This window comes from Neoarius graeffei, chromosome 7 (assembly GCF_027579695.1).
Source record: "Neoarius graeffei isolate fNeoGra1 chromosome 7, fNeoGra1.pri, whole genome shotgun sequence".
Classification (NCBI taxonomy): domain Eukaryota; kingdom Metazoa; phylum Chordata; class Actinopteri; order Siluriformes; family Ariidae; genus Neoarius; species Neoarius graeffei.
This window is the reverse complement of record NC_083575.1, coordinates 60,014,089-60,034,577: the sequence shown is the minus strand read 5'-3', so window position 1 is coordinate 60,034,577 and position 20,489 is coordinate 60,014,089. Positions and strand designations below refer to the sequence as shown.

Below are 20,489 nucleotides of genomic sequence, written 5' to 3'. Positions count from 1 at the left end.
GACACATGTCTATAGTGGAAATCAGTGTATGGGCTCAGGAATACTTCAGAAAACCATCATCTGTGAAAACAGTTCATTACTGCAGCCACAAACGCAAGTGAAAACCACATATAAAGAATATCCAGAAATACTGCCGCCTTCTCTGGGCCTGAGCTCTTTTACGATGGACTGAGGCAAAGTGGGAAACTGTCCCATGGTCTGACGAATCAAAATTGGAAATTCTTTTTAGAAATCATGGACACTACGTCCTCCAGGCTAAAGAGGAGAGGGACCATCTGGTTTATCAGTGCACAGTTCAAAAGTCAGCATCCGTGATTAGTGCACATGACATGGGTAGCTTGTGCATCTGGGAAGGCATCATTAATGCTGAATGCATTTTCAGGGAAGGCCTTCCTTCTTTCAGCAAGACAATGCTAAACCGCTTTCTGCACTTATTAAAACTGCATGGCTCTGTAGTAAAAGAGTCCAGGTGCTAAACTGGCCTGCCTGCGGTTCAGTCCTGTCTCTCATTTAAAACATTTGCCACATTATGAAGCACAAAATATGACAAAGGAGACCCCGAATTGTTAAGCAACTGGAATTGTATATCAAGCAAGAATGGGAAGACATTTCTCTTTCAAAACTACAGCAATTGGTCTCCTCAGTTCCCAAACATTTACAGAGTGTTGTTAAAAGTAGAGGTGATGCAACATAGTGGTAAACATGCCCCGTCCCAGCTTTTTTAAAATGTGTTGCTGACTTTAAATTCAAAATGAACATATATTTTTCAAAAAAACAATAAAATTTCTCAGTTTCAGCATTTGATATGTTTTCTTTGTACAATTTTCAATGAAAATAAAGGGTTTCCATGATTTGCAAATTATCACATTCTGTTATAGACTTTTTTGGAATTGGGGTATTATATATAAAACCCCAATTCCAAAAAAGTAAAAAACACACACATATATATATATATATATATATATATATATATATATATATATATACTGTGCAAAAGTCTGAGGCACCCTATTTTCATACAAACTCTGTGATACAGTTGTGGTCAGAAGTTTACATACAGTGACATGAATGTCATCTTGGATATGAATGTCATGGCAATATTTGGGCTTTCAATGATTTCTTTGAACTGTTCTTTTTCTGTGGCAGAATGTACAGCATACAGCTTTTAAAAAAACTAGAATTCAGTGCACAATTTTCTTTGGGTTTTCTGCAATCGACACAGGGTCAAAAGTATGCATACATGGTCAAACATTTACATACAGCACACCTAATATTTGGGTAAAATGTCTCTAAGATTCACTTTGACTAAACATTTTTTGTTTACCATGAACAAGCTTCTGGAAGAATTCTGGTTGGATATTTCACGACTCTTCATGGTAGAATTGGTAGAGTTCAATTAAATTTGTTTTTTTCTTGGCATGGACTCGACTTATAAGCACGGTCCATTTTTTTCAAAAGGGTTAATGTTAGCTTAATGTTAGCCTGCTTTATCCTCCACAACCAGCTCTGATGTGTGTTTGGGTTCATTGTCCTGTTGTGACTCCCAGTCATGTTCAAGTTTCCAGTGGTTTGAGGTTATGCTGAATTCTGAGGTAGTCCTCGTTCTTCATTATTCCATCCACTTTGTGCAATGAACCAGTTCCACTGGCAGTAAAAGAGCCCCATGTCCCTCTGTACATGGTGGTCATTGTGGCCAAACAACTCAATCTTTGTCTCATCTGACCATACAGCTTTCCTCCAGAAGGCTTTTTCTTTGTCCGTGTGGTCAGTTGCAAACATTAGTTAAGCTTGAAGGTGTCAATTTTTGAGCATGAGGTTATTTCTTGGATAGCAGCCTCTTAGTCCATGGTGATATAAAACTCACTGCACTGTAGACAGTGATCCATCAGCTTCCAGTTCATGGCAGGGCTGTGCCATGGTGGTTCCTAGGTTGTTTCTGACCATCCAAACCAATGTCCTTTCAGATGAGGGTGACATTTTGGGTTTTCTTGAAGCAAAGTGGCGTGGCAAAGTGACTATACCTCCCAGTAACTTACATACAATTGTTTGAACTGATCTTGGGATCTGCAGTTGTTTAGAAATGGCTCTAAGAGACATTCCTGAGTTGTGTACATCTGTGATCCTCTTTCTCAGATATGCACTGAGCTCCTTGGACTTTCCCATTTTACTGTATGTTGGTCAATCCAATGAGTGCTGTAAACAAACCCTTTATATGAAGGCACAGAGGAGCTACCAGCTGTAGTCAATCATAATCACTAACATGAAGTTCAGAGGCCTTGGTCTTGGCAAGATAAGAGACATTTTGGAAGTCTCAGCACCTCTGAATTAATAATGTAAGTGAGTGTATGTAAATTTTTGGCTACGTATGTATAATTTTGACCCTGTGTTGATTTCAGAAAACCCAAAATAAATTAAAACCTCTGCACCAAATTCATGGGGTTTTTTTTTTCTCTTGAAGAAATATGTTGTACAATCATTTCACCACAGAAAACGAACAGTTCAGAGAAATCATTGAAAGTGCAATATTGCCATGACATTCATGTCACTGTATGTAAACTTCTGACCATAACTATAGATCTACATAAAAAAAGTTTATATCTGAACAGCATATTACATGAGAGACCACTTTTCAGATTAAAAAAGAAAACATAATGAAGGCTACTGGGTTTTGCTGCAAAATTAAGAAGCAAGTGTGACAGTCAAAGTGCCCAGAAGGACTTTGGCTGGTTCTACAAGATGCTCAGTAAAACTGACAGCTCAATTCCTTATAAAACTGTACTAATTGGACCTGAGGCTACTATTTTTTTTTTTAAAGCAAATGGTCGTCTCACACCAAATATTGACTTTCTTTCATTTATTATGGCTTACTGCTGTTTATAGTATTTTTTTTAATGTTGAAACATATCATTTTATTATTTTTAAGCCATTTCTGGTCTATGGCATTTATTTACATGAACCTAAGACTTTTGCACAGTACTGTATACAGTATATATATATATATATATATATATATATATATATATATATATATATATATATATATATATATATATATATATATATGGAAAAAAATAAGAGACCACTTCAATTTTTTCTTAAATCAGCATCTGTATGTATGGCAGCCATTTCATTCCATTCCAGTGTCTATGCTGAAATTCCAACACAAGCACACTTCATTTTACTTAATGAGGTACTGATTAGGTGATCACCTGAATAAATCTTATTTGGCAACAAAAAGTATAAAAACCACTGCTGTGGTCATCATTATCCTCTTGCAATAGGACCAGTTTGGATGGCAAAAACAGTGCTAGTAGTACCTCTATTAAATTTAATTGGAATACAATAATAGCAATTCATCATGGCAAAAAAGTTAAAAAGAAAAGATTTGAGTGAGAAAAAGAAGGGTTTGATTCTGGCTTTATTGGCAGAGGGATACAGTGACTTTCAGGTTGCTTCCATCCTCAAAATTTTAAAGATGGCAGTTCATAAGAACAAGGTCAAGCAGCAGACATTAGGGGACACAAAGTTACAGACTGCCAGAGGGTGAAAATGACTCTCCACTGACTGGGATGATCGTCAACTCCTTCCAATGTCACTCAGTAACCACAGGATGACATCAATTGACCTACAAAAAGAATGGCAGCTGGGGTTAAGTGCATGGCAAGGATGGCTCAAAACAGGCTCCTCTGGGTGTGGCTGAAGTCATGCAAAGCTAGAAAAAAGCCCTTCATCAATGAGAAGCAAAGAAGAGCCAGGCTGAGTTTTTCTAAAGCTCATAAGGAGTAAGGTCATCTTCTTTGATGAGTCCAATTTTCAGCTTTTCCCATCACCTGGTAATGATTAGACAGAGACCTGGAGAGGCCTACAAGCCACAGTGTCTCACACCCATTGTGAAATTTGGTGGAGGATCAGTGATGATCTGGGGGTACTTCAGCAAGGCTGGAATGGGGCGGATTTTAGTTTGTGAAGGACACATGAATCAAGCCATGTACAAGGTTATCCTGGAATAAAACTTGTTTCCTTCTGCTCCGACAATGTTCCCTAACTCTGAGGATTGGGGATTCCAGCAGGAAAATGCTCCCTGTCACACAGCCAGGTCAATCAAGGTGTGGAAGGAGGACCACAAGATCAAGACCCTGTCATGTCCAGCCGAATCTCTAGACTTGAACACCATTGGAAACCTCTGGAATGTGATCAAGAGGAAGATGGATGGTTACAAGCCATCAAACAAAGCTGAGCTGATTGAATTTTTTGCACCAGGAGTGGCATAAAGTCATCCAAGAGCAGCGTGGAAGACTGATGGAAAGCATGCCATGACACATGAAAGCAGTGATTAAATGTCAGGGTTATTCCACTAAATACTGATTTCTGAACTCATCCTAAGTTCAAACATTAGTATTGTGTTGTTTAAAATAGAATATGATCTTGATTTCTATGTATCATTCAAGGTCTGAAAACACTTTATCTTTTTTTTTGTTATTTTGACCAGTTGTCATTTTCTTCAATTAAATCCTCTAAGTGACAAAATGTTTATATGAAATTCTGGGGAAATGTCAGTAGTTTATGGAATAAAACAAAAATATTCATGTTCCTCAAACACATACCTATAAATAGTAAAACCAGAGAAACTGATAATTTTGCAGCGGTCTCTTACAACCACAATTCCATAAATTTGGGACACTGTGTAAAATGTAAATAAAAAACAGAATATGGCAATTTGTAAATCTTAGAAATCCTACATTACACTGAAAATAGTACAAAGACAACATATCAAATGTTGAAACTGAGAAATTTTATTGTTTTTGGGATGATCTTTTTATACCCAATCATGTTACTGACCTGGCAGCATAGTGGTGTAGTGGTTAGCACTGTCGCCTCACAGCAAGAAGGTTCTAGGCTTGAGCCCAGTTGCTGACAGGGGCCTTTCTGTGTGGAGTTTGCATGTTCTCCCCGTGTCTGCGTGGGTTTCCTCCGGGCGCTCAGGTTTCCCCCACAGTCCAAAGACCTACAAATTAGGCTAATTGGTGGCTCTAAATTGACTGTAGGTGTGAATGTGAGTGTGAATGGTTGTGTGTCTCTATGTGTCAGCTCTGCAATGATTTGGCGACTTGTCCAGGGTGTACCCCACCTCTCGCCCATAGTCAGCTGGGATAGGCTCCAGTTTGGGGTGGCACGGTGGTGTAGTGGTTAGCACTGTCGCCTCACAGCAAGAAGGTCCTGGGTTCAAGCCCAGCGGCCGACAAGGGACTTTCTGTGTGGAGTTTGCATGTTCTCCCTGCGTCTGCGTGGGTTTCCTCTGGGTGCTCTGGTTTCCCCCACAGTCTAAAGACATGCAGGTTAGGCTAATTGGTGACTCTAAATTGACTGTGAGTGTGAATGGTTGTCTCTGTGTCAGCCCTATGATGACCTGGCAACTTGTCCAGGGTGTACCCCGCCTCTCGCCCATAGTCAGCTGGGATAGGCTCCAGCTTGCCTGCGACCCTGTAGGACAGGATAAGCGGCTACAGATAATGGATGGATGGATGGATGGATGGAGGCTCCAGTTTGCCCGTGACCCTGCACAGGATAAGCAGTTACAGATAATGAGTGGATGTTAATTGACCTTTTGCCAATTAACTACATTATTATTATTATTACTATTATTAAAATTTGTTATTTATTTATTTATTTTTTAGCATTACACAACTTTTTTCAGCCTTTTGTTGCTCCTGTCCCAACTTTTCTGAAACATGTTCCTGGCATCAAATTCAAAATGAGCATCTCATCTCATTATCTCTAGCTGCTTTATCCTTCTACAGGGTCGCAGGCAAGCTGGAGCCTATCCCAGCTGACTACGGGCAAAAGGCGGGGTACACCCTGGACAAGTCGCCAGGTCATCACAGGGCTGACACATAGACACAGACAACCATTCACACCTACGGTCAATTTAGAGTCACCAGTTAACCTAACCTGCATGTCTTTGGACTGTGGGGGAAACCGGAGCACCCGGAGGAAACCCACACGGACAGAACATGCAAACTCCACACAGAAAGGCCCTCGCCAGCCACGGGGCTCGAACCCAGGACCTTCTTGCTGTGAGGCGACAGCGCTAACCACTACACCACCGTGCTGCCCAAAATGAGCATATATTTTTCAAAAAACAATAAAAAATTTCTCAGTTTCAGCATTTGATATGTTGTCTGTGTACTATTTTCAATGAAATATAGGGTTTACATGATTTGCAAATCATCATATTCTGGTTTTTATTTATGTTTTATACAGTGTCCCAAATTTATGGAATTGGGATTGTAATTGTACACACACACTATCTATCTATCTATCTATCTATCTATCTATCTAGTTAGTTAGTTAGTATATTAGCCTGTTTGGCTGCTCATCTGAATTGAATGGTTTTAATTCAAAACTCAATAATCCAAAACAAGTCGACCTACAAATACACTGTGTGCACAATTATTAGGCAAGTGAGTACTCTGACCCTACCATTATTTCTATGCATGTTTTCCAACCGCAAGCTAGATACACTTGAATGCTAATTGGATTTAAGCATTCTCAGGTGGTATTTATTTGTGTAATGAGGGAGGGTGTGACCTAAAGTCATTAATACCCTATATTAAGGTGTGCATAATTATTAGGCAGCTTCTTTATCTCAGGCAAAATGGGCCAAAAAAGAGATTTAACAGACACTGAAAAGACAAAAATTGTAAAATGCCTATCAGAGGGATGCAGCACTCTTGAAATAGCTAAGCTATAGAAATGTGAGCACAAAACAATCAAATGTTTTGTTGCAAATAGTCAACAGGGTCGCAAAAAATGTGTGGAGAAGAAAAGACACAAATTAACCGCAAAAGACTTGAGAAGGATTAAACATGAAGCTACCAGGAACCCATTATCCTCCAGTGCCACAATATTCTAGAACTGCAACCGACCTGGAGTGTCCAGAAGGACAAGGTGTTCGGTGCTCAGAGACATGGCCAAGGTAAGGAAGGCTGAAACACGACCACCACTGAACAAGACTCACAAGTTGAAATGTCAAGATTGGGCCAAGAAATATCTGAAGACAGATTTTCCAAAGGTTTTATGGACAGATGAAATGAGAGTGACTCTGGATAGACCAGATGGATGGGCCCATAGCTGGATAACTAATGGACACAGGGCACTTTGACTCAGACACCAGCAAGGTGGTGGAGGGGTAATGGCATGGGCTACTATTATTAAGGATGAGCTAGTTTGACCATTTCAGGTTGAAGATGGACTTAACATCAACTCCCAAACCTACTGCCAGTTTCTAAAAGATACATTCTTCAAGTAGTGGTATGGGAAGAAGTCTGCATCATTCAAGAAGGCCATGATTGTTATGCAGAACAATGCACCATCACATGCACCCAAGTACTCCACTGCTTGGCGAGCCCACAAAGGCCTTAAAGATGACAAAGTAATGACATGGCCCCCTTCCTCACCTGACTTAAACCCTATTGAGTACTTGTGGCCCCTTCTTAAGCATGAGATTTACAGCGAGGGAAGACAATACACCACTCTGAATAGCATTTGGGAGGCCATGGTTGCTCCTGCACAAAAAGTTGATCGTCAACAAATCAAAAAACTAACAGACTGGATGGAAGGCTCATGGCAGTTATTGAAAAGAAGGGTGGCTATATTGGTCACTGAATATTTTTGAAATGCTAGAAGTGTTTATTTGTTAATTCTGAGTTGTTTATTTGTTACACTGAAAATTAAAATAAACAAGTGAGATGGGAAACTTTAAGCTTTTCATTTAGTTGCATAATAATTCTGCACACTAAATGTTGCCTAATAATTCTGCACACTTGTATATTCCCCTGAGAAGGCCTAAACTCCCCTTTCGTTTGTTAATCATTCTGGTTTTAGGTTTATTAACAATTTGGATTGACTGAGAGCACTGTATTTGTTCAACGATAAAATTAATCATCAGGAATACAACTTGCCTAATAATTGTGCACACAGTGTACTGTAGACTTGGATCTCAGTGTCAAATTTCAGGAATAGGAAGCTTTGTGTCTCTAATATATAGACAAAATATTATTGTACGTGTAAAATAAATGCTGAGGGGGTCCCTGGGATTTGTTTTACAGTTAAAGGAGTCTCTGGCTGTTTGTTGGAGAAGTCCTGGTCTCTGTTTCTGCTGCTGCTGATGATGATGATGGGAATTTTTGAATCGCTTTTCGTTTTGACTGTATTGGCCTTTGCCGTGTGCCGTAGTTTGGTTGCCTAGAAACTGTCCAAGCAACCCGACAGGTGTAGAGCTGAAGTGTGCGTTGTTGGCTGTGTGTTTAGATTTTCCAAATCGAAAAAAGTGCGTCTCATGATGAATAAGGAGCTAAGTGAAGAAGCACTGCTAGATCTCTACGCTTGGATCGATAAAATAAAATTCTCCAGACCTATGAGGAATATCTCCCGCGACTTCAGTGATGGAGGTAACTCAGACAGCGATGCTGCTTGCTCGCACACTAACAACACTAACTCTCATCCGGCTTTTAGAAGTTTTTTAAAAGTTTGCATTTTGGCAAAAATAAATGAATTGATGAATGAATGGATGAATGAGGATCCAAGGAAATTTAGTAGCAGTTTGTACCTATTTCAACCAGTATCCTATGAATCTCTCTTAGAAATCAAGCAATTTGAATACAGGTCCCAAAATAAAGCCATTTTATTTTTTACCTTCTTCCAGTTACATTATTGACTTTTCTCAGTTTGACCGATTTTCCCCCACTGCATCCAACAGAGCTGCGTATTTGATGGATAAATGTAAAATGATTCCACAGTTTTACTTGCTTTATTTATCAGTCAGTCCATGCAGCAGGTGAGCAATAAGATAAAAACATCACATGGAAAGCAGACCATATGTAAAAGTTACTAAATGAATATCATCAGGTGTGCAGTGGATTTAAGAAACACTGCTTACTAAGGTGTTTTATTTTAACATAGTATTTTCTACTGAGGATGCAGTGGTTGTGGGTCAGTGTTGGAGAAATACTCCAGAGCCCTACAAAGATTTCATGAAATAAATACATGTTGAGACGATCTGTGCGATTCATTTTACTGTTAAATGGGTCCCTGGCTGCAAACCATTTGAGCTCTCCTGACGTATATCACTGAAAAAGCTCTGTATCATTCTGGTTTTCATGTCTGTAGTTATGGCTGCTGAAGTTGTGAAGCACTTCTTCCCCAAACTGGTGGAGCTACACAACTACACACCTGCACACTCCACTCAACAGAAACTGAGTAACTGGAACACACTAAACAGGTAAGCAAATTTATTTCTCTTCTCTTCTTTATTTCTCTGCCACTGCCTCACACAGTTCCAAGAGAATACGTGAGACTTTCAGCTACATCTATATCTTCAGCACTTATAATGAACTGGGGCTGAATATTTATTTTTGACCTAGTGCCTTTCCTCAAATAGGCATATTTAACTTAGAAACCTAATTCATAAAAAACATCATCATCATCGTCATCTCAAAATCCATGAAAATGAGTTCCTGTTATCATTGTATATGTTCATATAAAAGCTATGACCAGTCGTTCCTTCACTTAGTTTTAAAGTTAGTAAGACTGGGGGGAAAAAACAGCGTACAGTACAACACTGATATCGTAAAGTCCTTGGGATATTGGAAAAAACTTTATGATATCAGAACTTTATGATAAGCCTAAAGTCACTTTTTAATAGAGAGCAAAGAAACACACTTTCAAATTCAATCTTTATTTGCAAACACATAACACATACATGCATTATATTTAATAGTAACACCAGTACATCAGAAGAAATCTTTGATTGTGGTTTGTTTGACACTGATCACATGGTGATTGACATCAAGATCATTTTCAATAGCTAACAAATCCTTCAAATATTCCTGCATCTTGGGAAGGGGTCGTCCAGGGAGGGCCACCATGTACCTTCGAAGTTGATTGAGACCTGCCATGGCACTGGCATATGATGGCTTGTCAGAGTCGTCAGATGTTTCTTCAGATATTTCTTCTGCTTCTTCTGGCTTGCGCTTCTTTGGTGTGATCTCGCTTGCCATTTTGAGACTGATTTACAATTGAGAAAACAGCTTGCTCTTTTATACTCTCCCCAAATCACCACTTAACTACTGATCAGATCAGCTCAAGCCCAGCAAGATCCTCAAGTGCAATTGATAATTACTCACTGCAGCCTGACACTCATTAAAAAGCTTAACACAAACAATGGTCAAGTGCAATCAGTAATTACTTAACAATCAACTTTGCAGGCTTCTGGGGTGCTTGACAGGAAAACTTTATGATAAGTGTAATTTATGGCCCCTGGGGACATCAAAATGACTTTACATTATACCTAAAATTTATGATAAGCAAGTTTATGATAAGCCAAAAGTTTTATATCATATTTAATGGACTTTATGCCGGGAAATGAAAATCACTTTACATTATCCATAACTTTACAATATCAGTGTTTATGATATCTGTGCTGTACTGTATTATAGAAAACCCATCCATCTATCCAAACCACTATACGGCTTCTCTGTCTGACTTCAGGCAAGAGGTGGGGTTCACCCTGGGCGGGTTGCCAATCTGTTGCAGGACTAACGCAGAAACAAACAACCACTCACACTCGCCTTCACACCTATGGGCAATTTAATGTAGCCAGTTGACCTAATCTGCAGGTCTTTGAGAGGAAGCCAGAGCACACGGAGAACACGCAAAGAAAGGCTCTAGTCAGCCATGAGGTTCAAACCCAGAACCTTCTTGCTGTGAGGTGACACTGCATCACCATACTGCCCTATAGAGAAACCACAAAAAAAAGCAGACTCATTTATCCTGTAGACTCTACTATGGTGGAAAATTTAGACTGTAACAAAGTGCTGACCCTTGAGACTCCTTCCCCAAATGTTAAATAAACATCCAGTTCAAGAAAGCTTCACCATATCAATGATTAAATGTTTTTCTTTGTTAAATAATATTTTTTAAAATCTGTTTATTAATTAGATTATGTGGCATGTCCACCAAACAAGTCTCTTCGAATGAGTCGTTACTATAGAAACAATAGCATATTAGAACGAACATGTGAACATAAAACTGTGAGTTGATTTACAGCAGGTACTTATGTCAGAGCTGCTTCTATAGAAAATGAATCAACACCTTCTGACCAATCAGAATTGAGAATCGAATAGCATTGTGGAATAAAACAGTTTCCAAGAGTTCTGTTTATTAAAGTGTAATAAATTGTGTATTTCCTTTGCTTTACACTTATGAACTTATCTGTCATGAAAATGCACAGTCAGCATCTGAAATGTATAAAATGGCAAACGTGATTGTTCTCACAGGAAGGTTTTCTCCAAGCTAAATTTCCATCTACCAGTGGACACTTTAAACAAGCTCACAAACAGCACCCCAGGCAGCATTGAGCTGGTTCTGTGTGCCCTCAGAGAGAGATTAGAGCGCAAAAAAGCAGGGAGAGTTTTAGATGGAACCCAGGTTAGTTACTGCAACTTCATCCCTGTGGGTGGTGTGTGTGTGTGTGTGTGTGTGTGTGTGTGGGTGGGTGGGTGGGTGGGGTGGGGGGTGTTCCTAATGTATCACTGACTGCATAAATAATGAAATGTCCCTGTGTACTTTAGGATTTAGAATGCAACAGCACTGTAAATGAAAAAGCAAAAACGGGTAAGTTTACCTGAACTTTCCTGAAATTTGAAAAGTCACTGCTCACATTGTGTACATCATCACTACAGCTTAGCTGTTATGTGGTTATGCATGACTGTTCCTCATTTCACCATAATGTAAACTCAAAACCTTCATTGTTGCAGTTCTTCTGCTTGCTCATAACATTTGTTCTACTGACCAGCAACAGAAGTCCTTACTAACACATTTTTAGAAAAGCAAAATGCTTATGGTTGCTATATAAAAAAATTTTTTTATCTCATTGTCATGTTACATTGATACCTTTAACCCATCAGCTACAAACACTAAAGATATTTTCCTTCTCTTAAGAGAGGTTTACAGGAATGTGGAATCCATGGGTCTGAGAGGTCTTTATTTTGCATCCTATATTGTTGTTTAAATATATGTGTGTTTTGGTTGCACCAAGACATTTTTGTTCTTTCATATTACCTCATCAAGTTCATATCAGAAGATGATCACTAGCACTCACTCCACGAAGGAATCAATAAAGGGGTGTTAGCTCAGTTGCATGCCTGTCCTTTGTTTGCAACCACGTGACCAAAACTGCTTGCATCATTAACCGCTGCCATGTTGGAGGATATATATATATATATATATATATATATATATATATATATATATATATATATATATATATATATAGACACACAGTGGTAAGAGTACAGACTGGAAGGTAAAGAGGCATTTCTTTCTGCACTCTGTAAGCCTAGCATTTTGAGCTACCAGTTCAGTACCATCTTTGATTTTGTTGTGGCCCATATTTTGTTGGAGCCCAGTCTGGATCCGTAAAATTGTAGAGATCAGCTGGTTTCCCTAATGGAAAGAAAAAACAAAATAAAAGCAGAGTCATCAAAAATGATATACAGCTCTTTTTTAAAATTAAATAATCGTAGAAGCCTTTGATTGTCGGATCACACACTCGATGATCATGACTTTGTCACGTTTGACAGCGGCGAGTTTCTGCACAACCAGGCTATTAAACAATCCAATATTTCTTATATATTGCGATCTTTCATTAATAATTAGTTCATAGCACTTAGCATTGATAAAATGTTCACTGAAGACTCGTGTGGTTTTTGCTTTCTCATCACTTAGATCAGCCTGGTTTATGTTGGACAGCCATTGACGTCTATGCTCCATGGACAAATCTCTTGTTTTTTCTCCTTGATTATTTATAATTGCTGGAATTCAAAAAAACTTAGAAGTCCCCTTGTCTCAAATAGAGTTGTGCCCACATCCAATTACAGCACAAAGAAGCGGCATAGCGAAGAAACAAAAGGAATTCTTGAACATAACAACCTCTCGAGCATATCCTCTATAGTAAATGTGCACCGTGTGAGTTTGTGTATATCTGCTTCGGACATAATGTGTACAATTGTACACATGAAGTTCCATAGCATTTTTCCTTGTGTCCGAAGGGGATATCCTCCAATATGGCCCACTTCCGGTTCAAAGCCTCATGCATAATTAGCTATGATGTCACGTGCAAACAAAGAATTTTATGTCAATGTATTAAGTGATGCCAGTGCTTTGGCCTAGTTGACCTTCACAAAGAACAAAGATACTCATCATGTGATCATTGTTTGCCAACATGGAGCCTCAGTGATTACATTCAGTTTAGAATGAGAATGAAGAAAAAACCTTGTTCTTCTACTCATTCTCATTCTTACAGAGAAAGGTTCCATAGAGAGCAAACACAAATTGTCTCAAATAATAATGATTATATTAATCATTGACCCTTTTATCCAAAGCTGCTTATAATTGAGACAGGTTAGAGCTGATAGTTAAGGGCTTTGCTCAAGGACCCAACACTACAGCTTGTTTTTGCTGGGATTTGAGGTTATAACCTTCTGACCACAAAGCCAAAGTCTTACCCACTGAGCCACCAGATAAGCCGTTGCTGGAAATATGTCAGGCAACAATGTTTTGTCCATTTCAGGCATTTGTTATAGATGTTTTAATATCTCACAGTAATATGATTTACATGGTTTTTTTTTTAATCTTTACAGTTGAATATTAAAGCCAAATACAACCACTATCAGTTTGTTGATAAGACTTGACTATACCAGCCATTTCAGCTCTCCGTTTCCCACACCTCATTATTACTATCTCTAAGCTATGGCCTGAGGTCAGCCCAACTCCTTCTTTTCATGTAGGAAAAAGCTTTTTCTATCAGTTCCTTTCACCAGATGGCCCTTATCACTATCCACAGACTCTACACCAGAGCCAGACTTTCCACTCCTGTTAGCACAAAGCAGAATGTCCCAATTACTATCAGATCAGGAAATCTATGCTGATTCCAACATAGGCACAAACTTTTCATGGAAAAAAATCCCCAACTATTACTTTTATAACCTGTTGCTCTGTTTAAGTTCGTTAGTTTCCTTCTGTTATGGGACCCTGTAAAGGTCAAACCTTGTTGGTGTTAATGCATAGAGCTTTCAGCCAAATAAAAGTTTCTAATTGTAATGCACTGTAGTCTGGTGCTCTCTATTGCCTTTCCTTTGATCATTTGACCTTAATGTGTTTATTAGGTTCACTTAGAGGCTAATTAGATTAGCTTTGCTTGCTAAGGATCTATTAAATCCAACTGGCAAGAAAGCACTTATTTTTTCAGCTCACTAATTTATCGTTTTGAGACTCAAAGTTGTCTGGTGGGTGGGAGTTACATTTTAGTTAAAGTTTAGTTACATTTGAAATATTTAAGCAGAAATACATGCCGCTATCTGGGTTTTTGTCATTTTGTACATTAATCATAAGGTTTAGACACTTTGAATTAATATTTAGTTGCATTGTTCTTTCATATATTAGCAAACATTGTTTTGAATCTTGCAGAAAATGACCAGAGCACCCTTGAAAATTCTCACAAGACAGCAGGTCCTGCGAAAAAGATACAGAAATCTAAGTATTACCTGTGTTGCTTTAATTACTATTTGCATATAATCACCTTATATTATTAAAGAATTGGACAGTTGAAGTCGTGTGTCTTATGACAGTACATAATTTTTACAGCCCTCCGATAGTACCAGGTGAAAATGTAGACCCATCCTTCCGCTTGCTTTTGGAGGAGAAGGAGCAGGCTCTGTTGGTTTTACAGGAGACTGTAGAGGTGAGGATTTTTTGTTTTGTTTGTTGTTGTTGTTTAAAAACTTTACAACACTGTTGCACTTTTCTGTTTCAATTCATTATGAAGACCAAGAAGGGGCAAGGTGAACTCTCCAGTTTCCCCCCACATTCATTCATTCGTTCATTCATTTATTTACATACATTAACCACCACTGGGATACAAAATCGTCAGTATGGTCACAAATACTGTCACTGATAGCACCAGCAATCAGAGTTCGTTGCAGCCTCCAAACATGGCCGCCACAGACTACAATTCCCAAGCACCACGGCACTCTCCCTCTCCTGAGTTCTAACCATTGCCGCAGCTGTTTCCCATTTCACATCATCAACCAATGCTACTTAAAGACCGCTCTCACAAGCTACCAGTGCGAACTATTGTTCTGTCTACATGTACCTGATCATACCAAGCTGTTGGTCCTCAGGCCTGACTTTAGGCCTTGCTTCCTGTTTACACTTTGGACTCTGAACATTAGCTATTTCTCTGACATGCTGTTTGCTGATCGACCGACCCTTTGCCTGACCCCAACAATGCCTTTAGTTCTACGATTTGGATTTGTCTGCCAGTTTGCAATGCAGCTGCTCTCCCCTACAACTGCATCTGTAAGTGCCGGCACTCTGACAATAACATACTAATTGCTAGTTTTAAATAAACTGCCAACGCTTTCTTCAGGCATCCCTCCCGATTTTTCTAATTTAGTCATGGTCAATTTTCCACCCAACAGACAGTTTTCCTTTATTACACAACAGCTACCAAGCAGGGAGGGTGATGGTTAATCACATGTTCCCTCTAAGGCATGTGACGCCAGTCAGCCCCATCTTTTCGAACTGCTCCTCATGCAATGTCAGTAGTGGAATAACACACTCAGAGGAAGGTGCTATCCGTCTACTTCCACACACACAAGCTCACAGATGCCCATCATGGGCTAGTGTCTCTGTAATTGACAGCGAAGAATGAGACCACACTCTCCCTCCCTAAGAGCACAGCTCTTTTTTTTCCCAGTTTTGCTTCCTTGGGCTCCTGGCCACGGATGTCTTCAGGAAATTTTTTTCACCTTCTTAATTAGTTAGAAGGAAAAACACTTTGGTCAAGATGTCTAAAGTCCTTCAGAACTGATAGCAAACCATCCCCCTTCCTTATTGTACACCTCAGCTCATGTTAATTTGTATTTTTATCTGGTAATTTGATGTAAACTGATATGGGCCATCTGACAAAACATTAAGACTTGGTAGACAAACTCTTGATACACAAAAACCCCACTCTTTTAGGCACGAGATGAGACAAGCAGTTAAACCCAATAGAGAGACTCTTTGACACATCAGTCCCAAAGTTGAGCAAACTTGTATCATCCTGGAACATACAAATTCTTGGTAAATATAAATTTTCTGTAATGCAAGAACAAAACATCCTTCTCATGGTTTATGAAAGCTCAGAGGCAATGTCCTGTTTCTTTTGAACAACAACTTCCTCCTACTGTTGCAACTGTAGTGTCGTAAGCAGAAAGAGATCAGAGGAGTGTGATTACTCAAACTGCTCAGTGTGTTTATTTATGTCATACAGTTATTTTGAAGAATTAAGTTTTCGGCCTTGACAGTAACACTTAAAAGTGTACCTAGTGCAAATTAACCAATACTGAAGTAAAACTTAGACATAAGTTCTGATATAAAAACATGCAAACTTAACTCCTGCAGATAACGTGTAAGAGAATTTACTTACAGGGACTACAATTTTCATGTGCTAAATGGCACGTGTGGTGTATGCCTTAAAAACTATGCAACTTGGAGCATTCTTACCTAAAAGTGCCAATGCAAATACAGTAATTTTGCACAACCAGGAAGTCCCTGTCAGAATGATACTTGTATGTGCAAATTAGCACACCCAACACACAAGTATTACAGTATATTTGCTGAAGTCAGATTCAGCAAATATAGACATCTATCCAACCATTAGCCAATCCCAGGTGACTTTGGGCGAGAGGTGGGGTTCACTCTGGACAGGTCTCCAATCTATCTCAGGGCTAACACAGAGACAAACCACTATTCACACTTCCATTCACACCTATGGGCAGTTTAGAGTAGTCAAAGTTATATATAATTCACTGGGCTTAGATGATGCTTTGCCAGATTATGCCTTAGTATACAGTACCAGTCAAAAGTTTAGACACACGTACTCCTAGATCAGTTTTTCTGCATTTTGACTGTTTTCTACATTGTAGAACAATACTGAAGATACCAAACTATGAAATAACACATGGAACATGCATGGCATTATGTGGTAAACAAAAAATGTTTCCTATTTTAGATTCTTCAAAGTAGCCAGCGTTTACCTCGACACTTTACAGACTATTGGCAGTATCTTAACCAGCTTCATGAGGTAGTCACCTGGAATGCTTTCCAATTAACAGGTGCCTTGTCAAAAGTTCATTAATGCAATTTCTTGCCTTCTTAATGCATTTGAGATCAAATAGTAAATAATAAACACAGTAAATAGCCCTATTCCATAACTGTTGTAATCCATATTGTCAAGAACCGCTCAACTAAGTAAAGAGAAACATCCATCATTACTTTAAGGCGTCTTTTTTTAATTAATAAAAATAAACCATTGAATTCGAAGATGTGTCCAAACTTGACTGCTACTGTATATAAATGGTCAAAGTTTATTAAAATGATTACAACTCAAATATTTTAAAGTAGAAGATATTCTCTTCATATCAAGCTAGAGCCTGTGAAAAGGTTTTCATTCTGAGAACATGCATTTATCGTATTTTGTATTCATATTGTGGGCGACACGGTGGCGTAGTGGTTACCGCTGTCATCTCACAGCAAGAAGGTCCTGGGTTCAAGCCCAGCAGCCAATGAGGGCATTTCTGTGTGGAGTTTGCATGTTCTCCCCGTGTCCATGTGGGTTTCCTCCGGGTGCTCCGGTTTTCCCCACAGTCCAAAGACATGCAGGTTAGGTTAATTGGTGGCTCTAAATTGACCGTAGGTGTGAATGGTTGTGTCGATGTGTCAGCCCTGCGATGACCTGGAGACTTGTCCAGGGTGTACCCTACCTCTTGCCCATAGTCAGCTGGGACAGGCTCCAGCTTGCCTGCGACCCTGTTGGACAGAATAAGCGGCTACAGATGATGGATGGTATTCATATTGTATTTTGAACATTTCTTGATTCATGTTGCTGCCTTTAATGGTTGCAGTTTTGCCTAGTTTTAGTTTCCATGAGTCTGTTAGAGCACTGAACTCACCACAGATATCAAGCACACAAAAACGTAATTAATATATTTTCTCACCTACTTTGCATGTGAAGAGGTTCACAGAATTATTCATTGTAAATCAGCTGCAACATGCCCACTTTCTGCATGCATGATTTATCCTGTATTCGTGAGAAAATTAGTGCATGTTACTTGGGATCAGATCTTGATTGGTAATTGATCCCCAGTGAACAATGTGCATTTGATGCAGGCAACGATGGAAAAAGCTAGTATTAAATGCAAGAGTTCACATACCTTTCAGACAAAATGATTTTATACATTTCATTCATAGCAACAAACATTTTCAGAGATGTTTTATCACAAGTAACATTAAAAAATGGTCAAATAACGTATGTTAAGATGTTAGTGTACAATGGTGTAACTTCAAGGGTTTTTATCTCCTTTTTTAAAAATGTGATGTTAAGTTATTCCACAGAATTGAGTCAGACATGAGCTAATGGCTGACAAGGCACGTTGCGCTGAGTTGGCTATAAGCGATGCATGACGAGATTGAGTGGAATAATGGTTTTATTCTATCCACATTCACTGGATTTTGAGAAACGGAGCATTTTAAATTTTTCTGCAAATTTGACAACTTGATACAAATGTCTAACAGTCATTTCCGCTTAGAATGTAAACAAACCGGTGAAATAACAGTAGCAATTTGTGAAAAATGCGATAATTCTTGAAAAATAAGTTACATTCTTACCATCAAATACTTTTATTCCATATTTTTTTGCTTTTTTTGGGGGGAGGGTTGTTTTCGAGTACAGTTTTGACACTCCATTTTGTTTTTCTCTGCTCGCGGCATATGAGACAAGTAGTAGAGTAGCCAATCAGAGCACATGAATGCTCATATCCAGTGAATGTGGATAGAATAAATATGAATATCAGTAACACATAATGCTCACATTATGTCTCCAGCCTCTTTCATAATCTCTGGACAGCTTTTTGGATCCTTCCAAATGTAATATTTGTCCACCACACATCCCATATAGCCCATCCCAAAACATTCTTCTGACATCTTATTCTAACTCTGTCAAACTGCAAATTTAGCCAGTGATTTTTATAAATGAGTGAAGCATGTTTTTAGTGGGTCAAGCTTTGACAAGTAGACTAGTAAATATTCATCTTTACTGATCATTTCTTTCAGTAGTGATACACCAGTGTAATGTTCATTATGTCCTACTGCTCTGCCTGCAGATTTTACAGATAAAAGTGAACAGACTGGAGCATCTGGTTCATCTGAAGGATTTGCGCATTGAGGATCTGACTAAGCGCTTGGAGAGATATAAAACCCACACCAATATTCCATGAACGCCAGTACCATGGACACAGTATGAAACCATACATGGACTGAAGACTTTCTGTGCCAGATGAAGAAGGCACATCTCCCCCTTCCAATTCTCACCACCTTCTACAGAGGCACTATAGAGAGCATACTGACTTGCTGCATCTCTGTCTGGCCAGGAGCCTGCAGGGCCTCTGACTGGAAGTCCCTGTAGAGGGTGGTGAAGACAATGGAGAAAATCATCGGGACTTCACTTCCTCCGATACAGGATACTGCAGAAAAACGCTGCCTGACCAGGGCTCGCAACATCAGCAGAGACACCTCCCACCCCCACCATGGACTGTTCTTGCTGTTGGTTTCTGGAAAGAGGCTATGCAGCCTCCGGAGTAGAACAGCCAGGTTCTACAACAGCTTTTTCCCACATGCTATAAGATTGTTGAACCGAATTAATCCCCACCACCACCTAGGCAATATACTTTATATTCAGGCAATACACTTTATATTGTATTGGATTTTTTTTTTTGCATATTTTTAGGTAATATACTTGCTGTTTCGTTCGGCGCTACACTGAGCCAAAGCAACGAAATCTCATTCTGAAAGACATTTTACTTTTGTCCTTTAATTCATCTGGCAAAAGTATCTTCGGAATTTAGTAATTATAAAGAATAACACTATAATAAGAGTATTCACTGTGATCCTGAGCATTCTTAATTGTATCAGCATTATCACACTGCATGTACTTTTTGGGGTGGCACGGTGATGTAGTGGTTAGCACTGTCACCTCACAGCAAGAAGGTCCTGGGTTCGAGTCCAGTGGCCAATGAGGGCCTTTCTGTGTGGAGTTTACATGTTCTCCCCGCGTCTGCGTGGGTTTCCTCCAGGTGCTCTGGTTTCCCCCACAGTCCAAAGACATGCAGGTTAGGTTAACTGGTGGCTCTAAATTGACCGTAGGTGTGAATGTGAGTGTGAATGGTTGTCTGTGTCTATGTGTCAGCCCTGTGATGACCTGGCGACTTGTCCAGGGTGTACCCCGCCTTTCGCCCGTAGTCAGCTGGGATAGGCTCCAGCTTGCCTGCGACCCTGTAGAACAGGATAAGTGGCTATAGATAATGGATGGATGGTATTTTAACAGGTTT

General features: G+C 39.3%; 1 protein-coding gene across 1 annotated transcript; it reads left to right on the top strand.

The window, feature by feature from the left end:
* The first annotated feature begins 8,338 nt into the window (after positions 1-8,338).
* On the top strand, positions 8,339-19,386 carry spef1 (sperm flagellar 1). Its single transcript, XM_060924779.1, has 7 exons — positions 8,339-8,450; positions 9,169-9,280; positions 11,337-11,487; positions 11,631-11,673; positions 14,527-14,596; positions 14,704-14,800; positions 19,266-19,386. The coding sequence occupies exons 1-7, from the start codon at positions 8,339-8,341 to the stop codon at positions 19,377-19,379; spliced, it is 699 nt and encodes a 232-aa protein (XP_060780762.1). The 3' UTR covers positions 19,380-19,386.
* Positions 19,387-20,489: the final 1,103 nt, after the last annotated feature.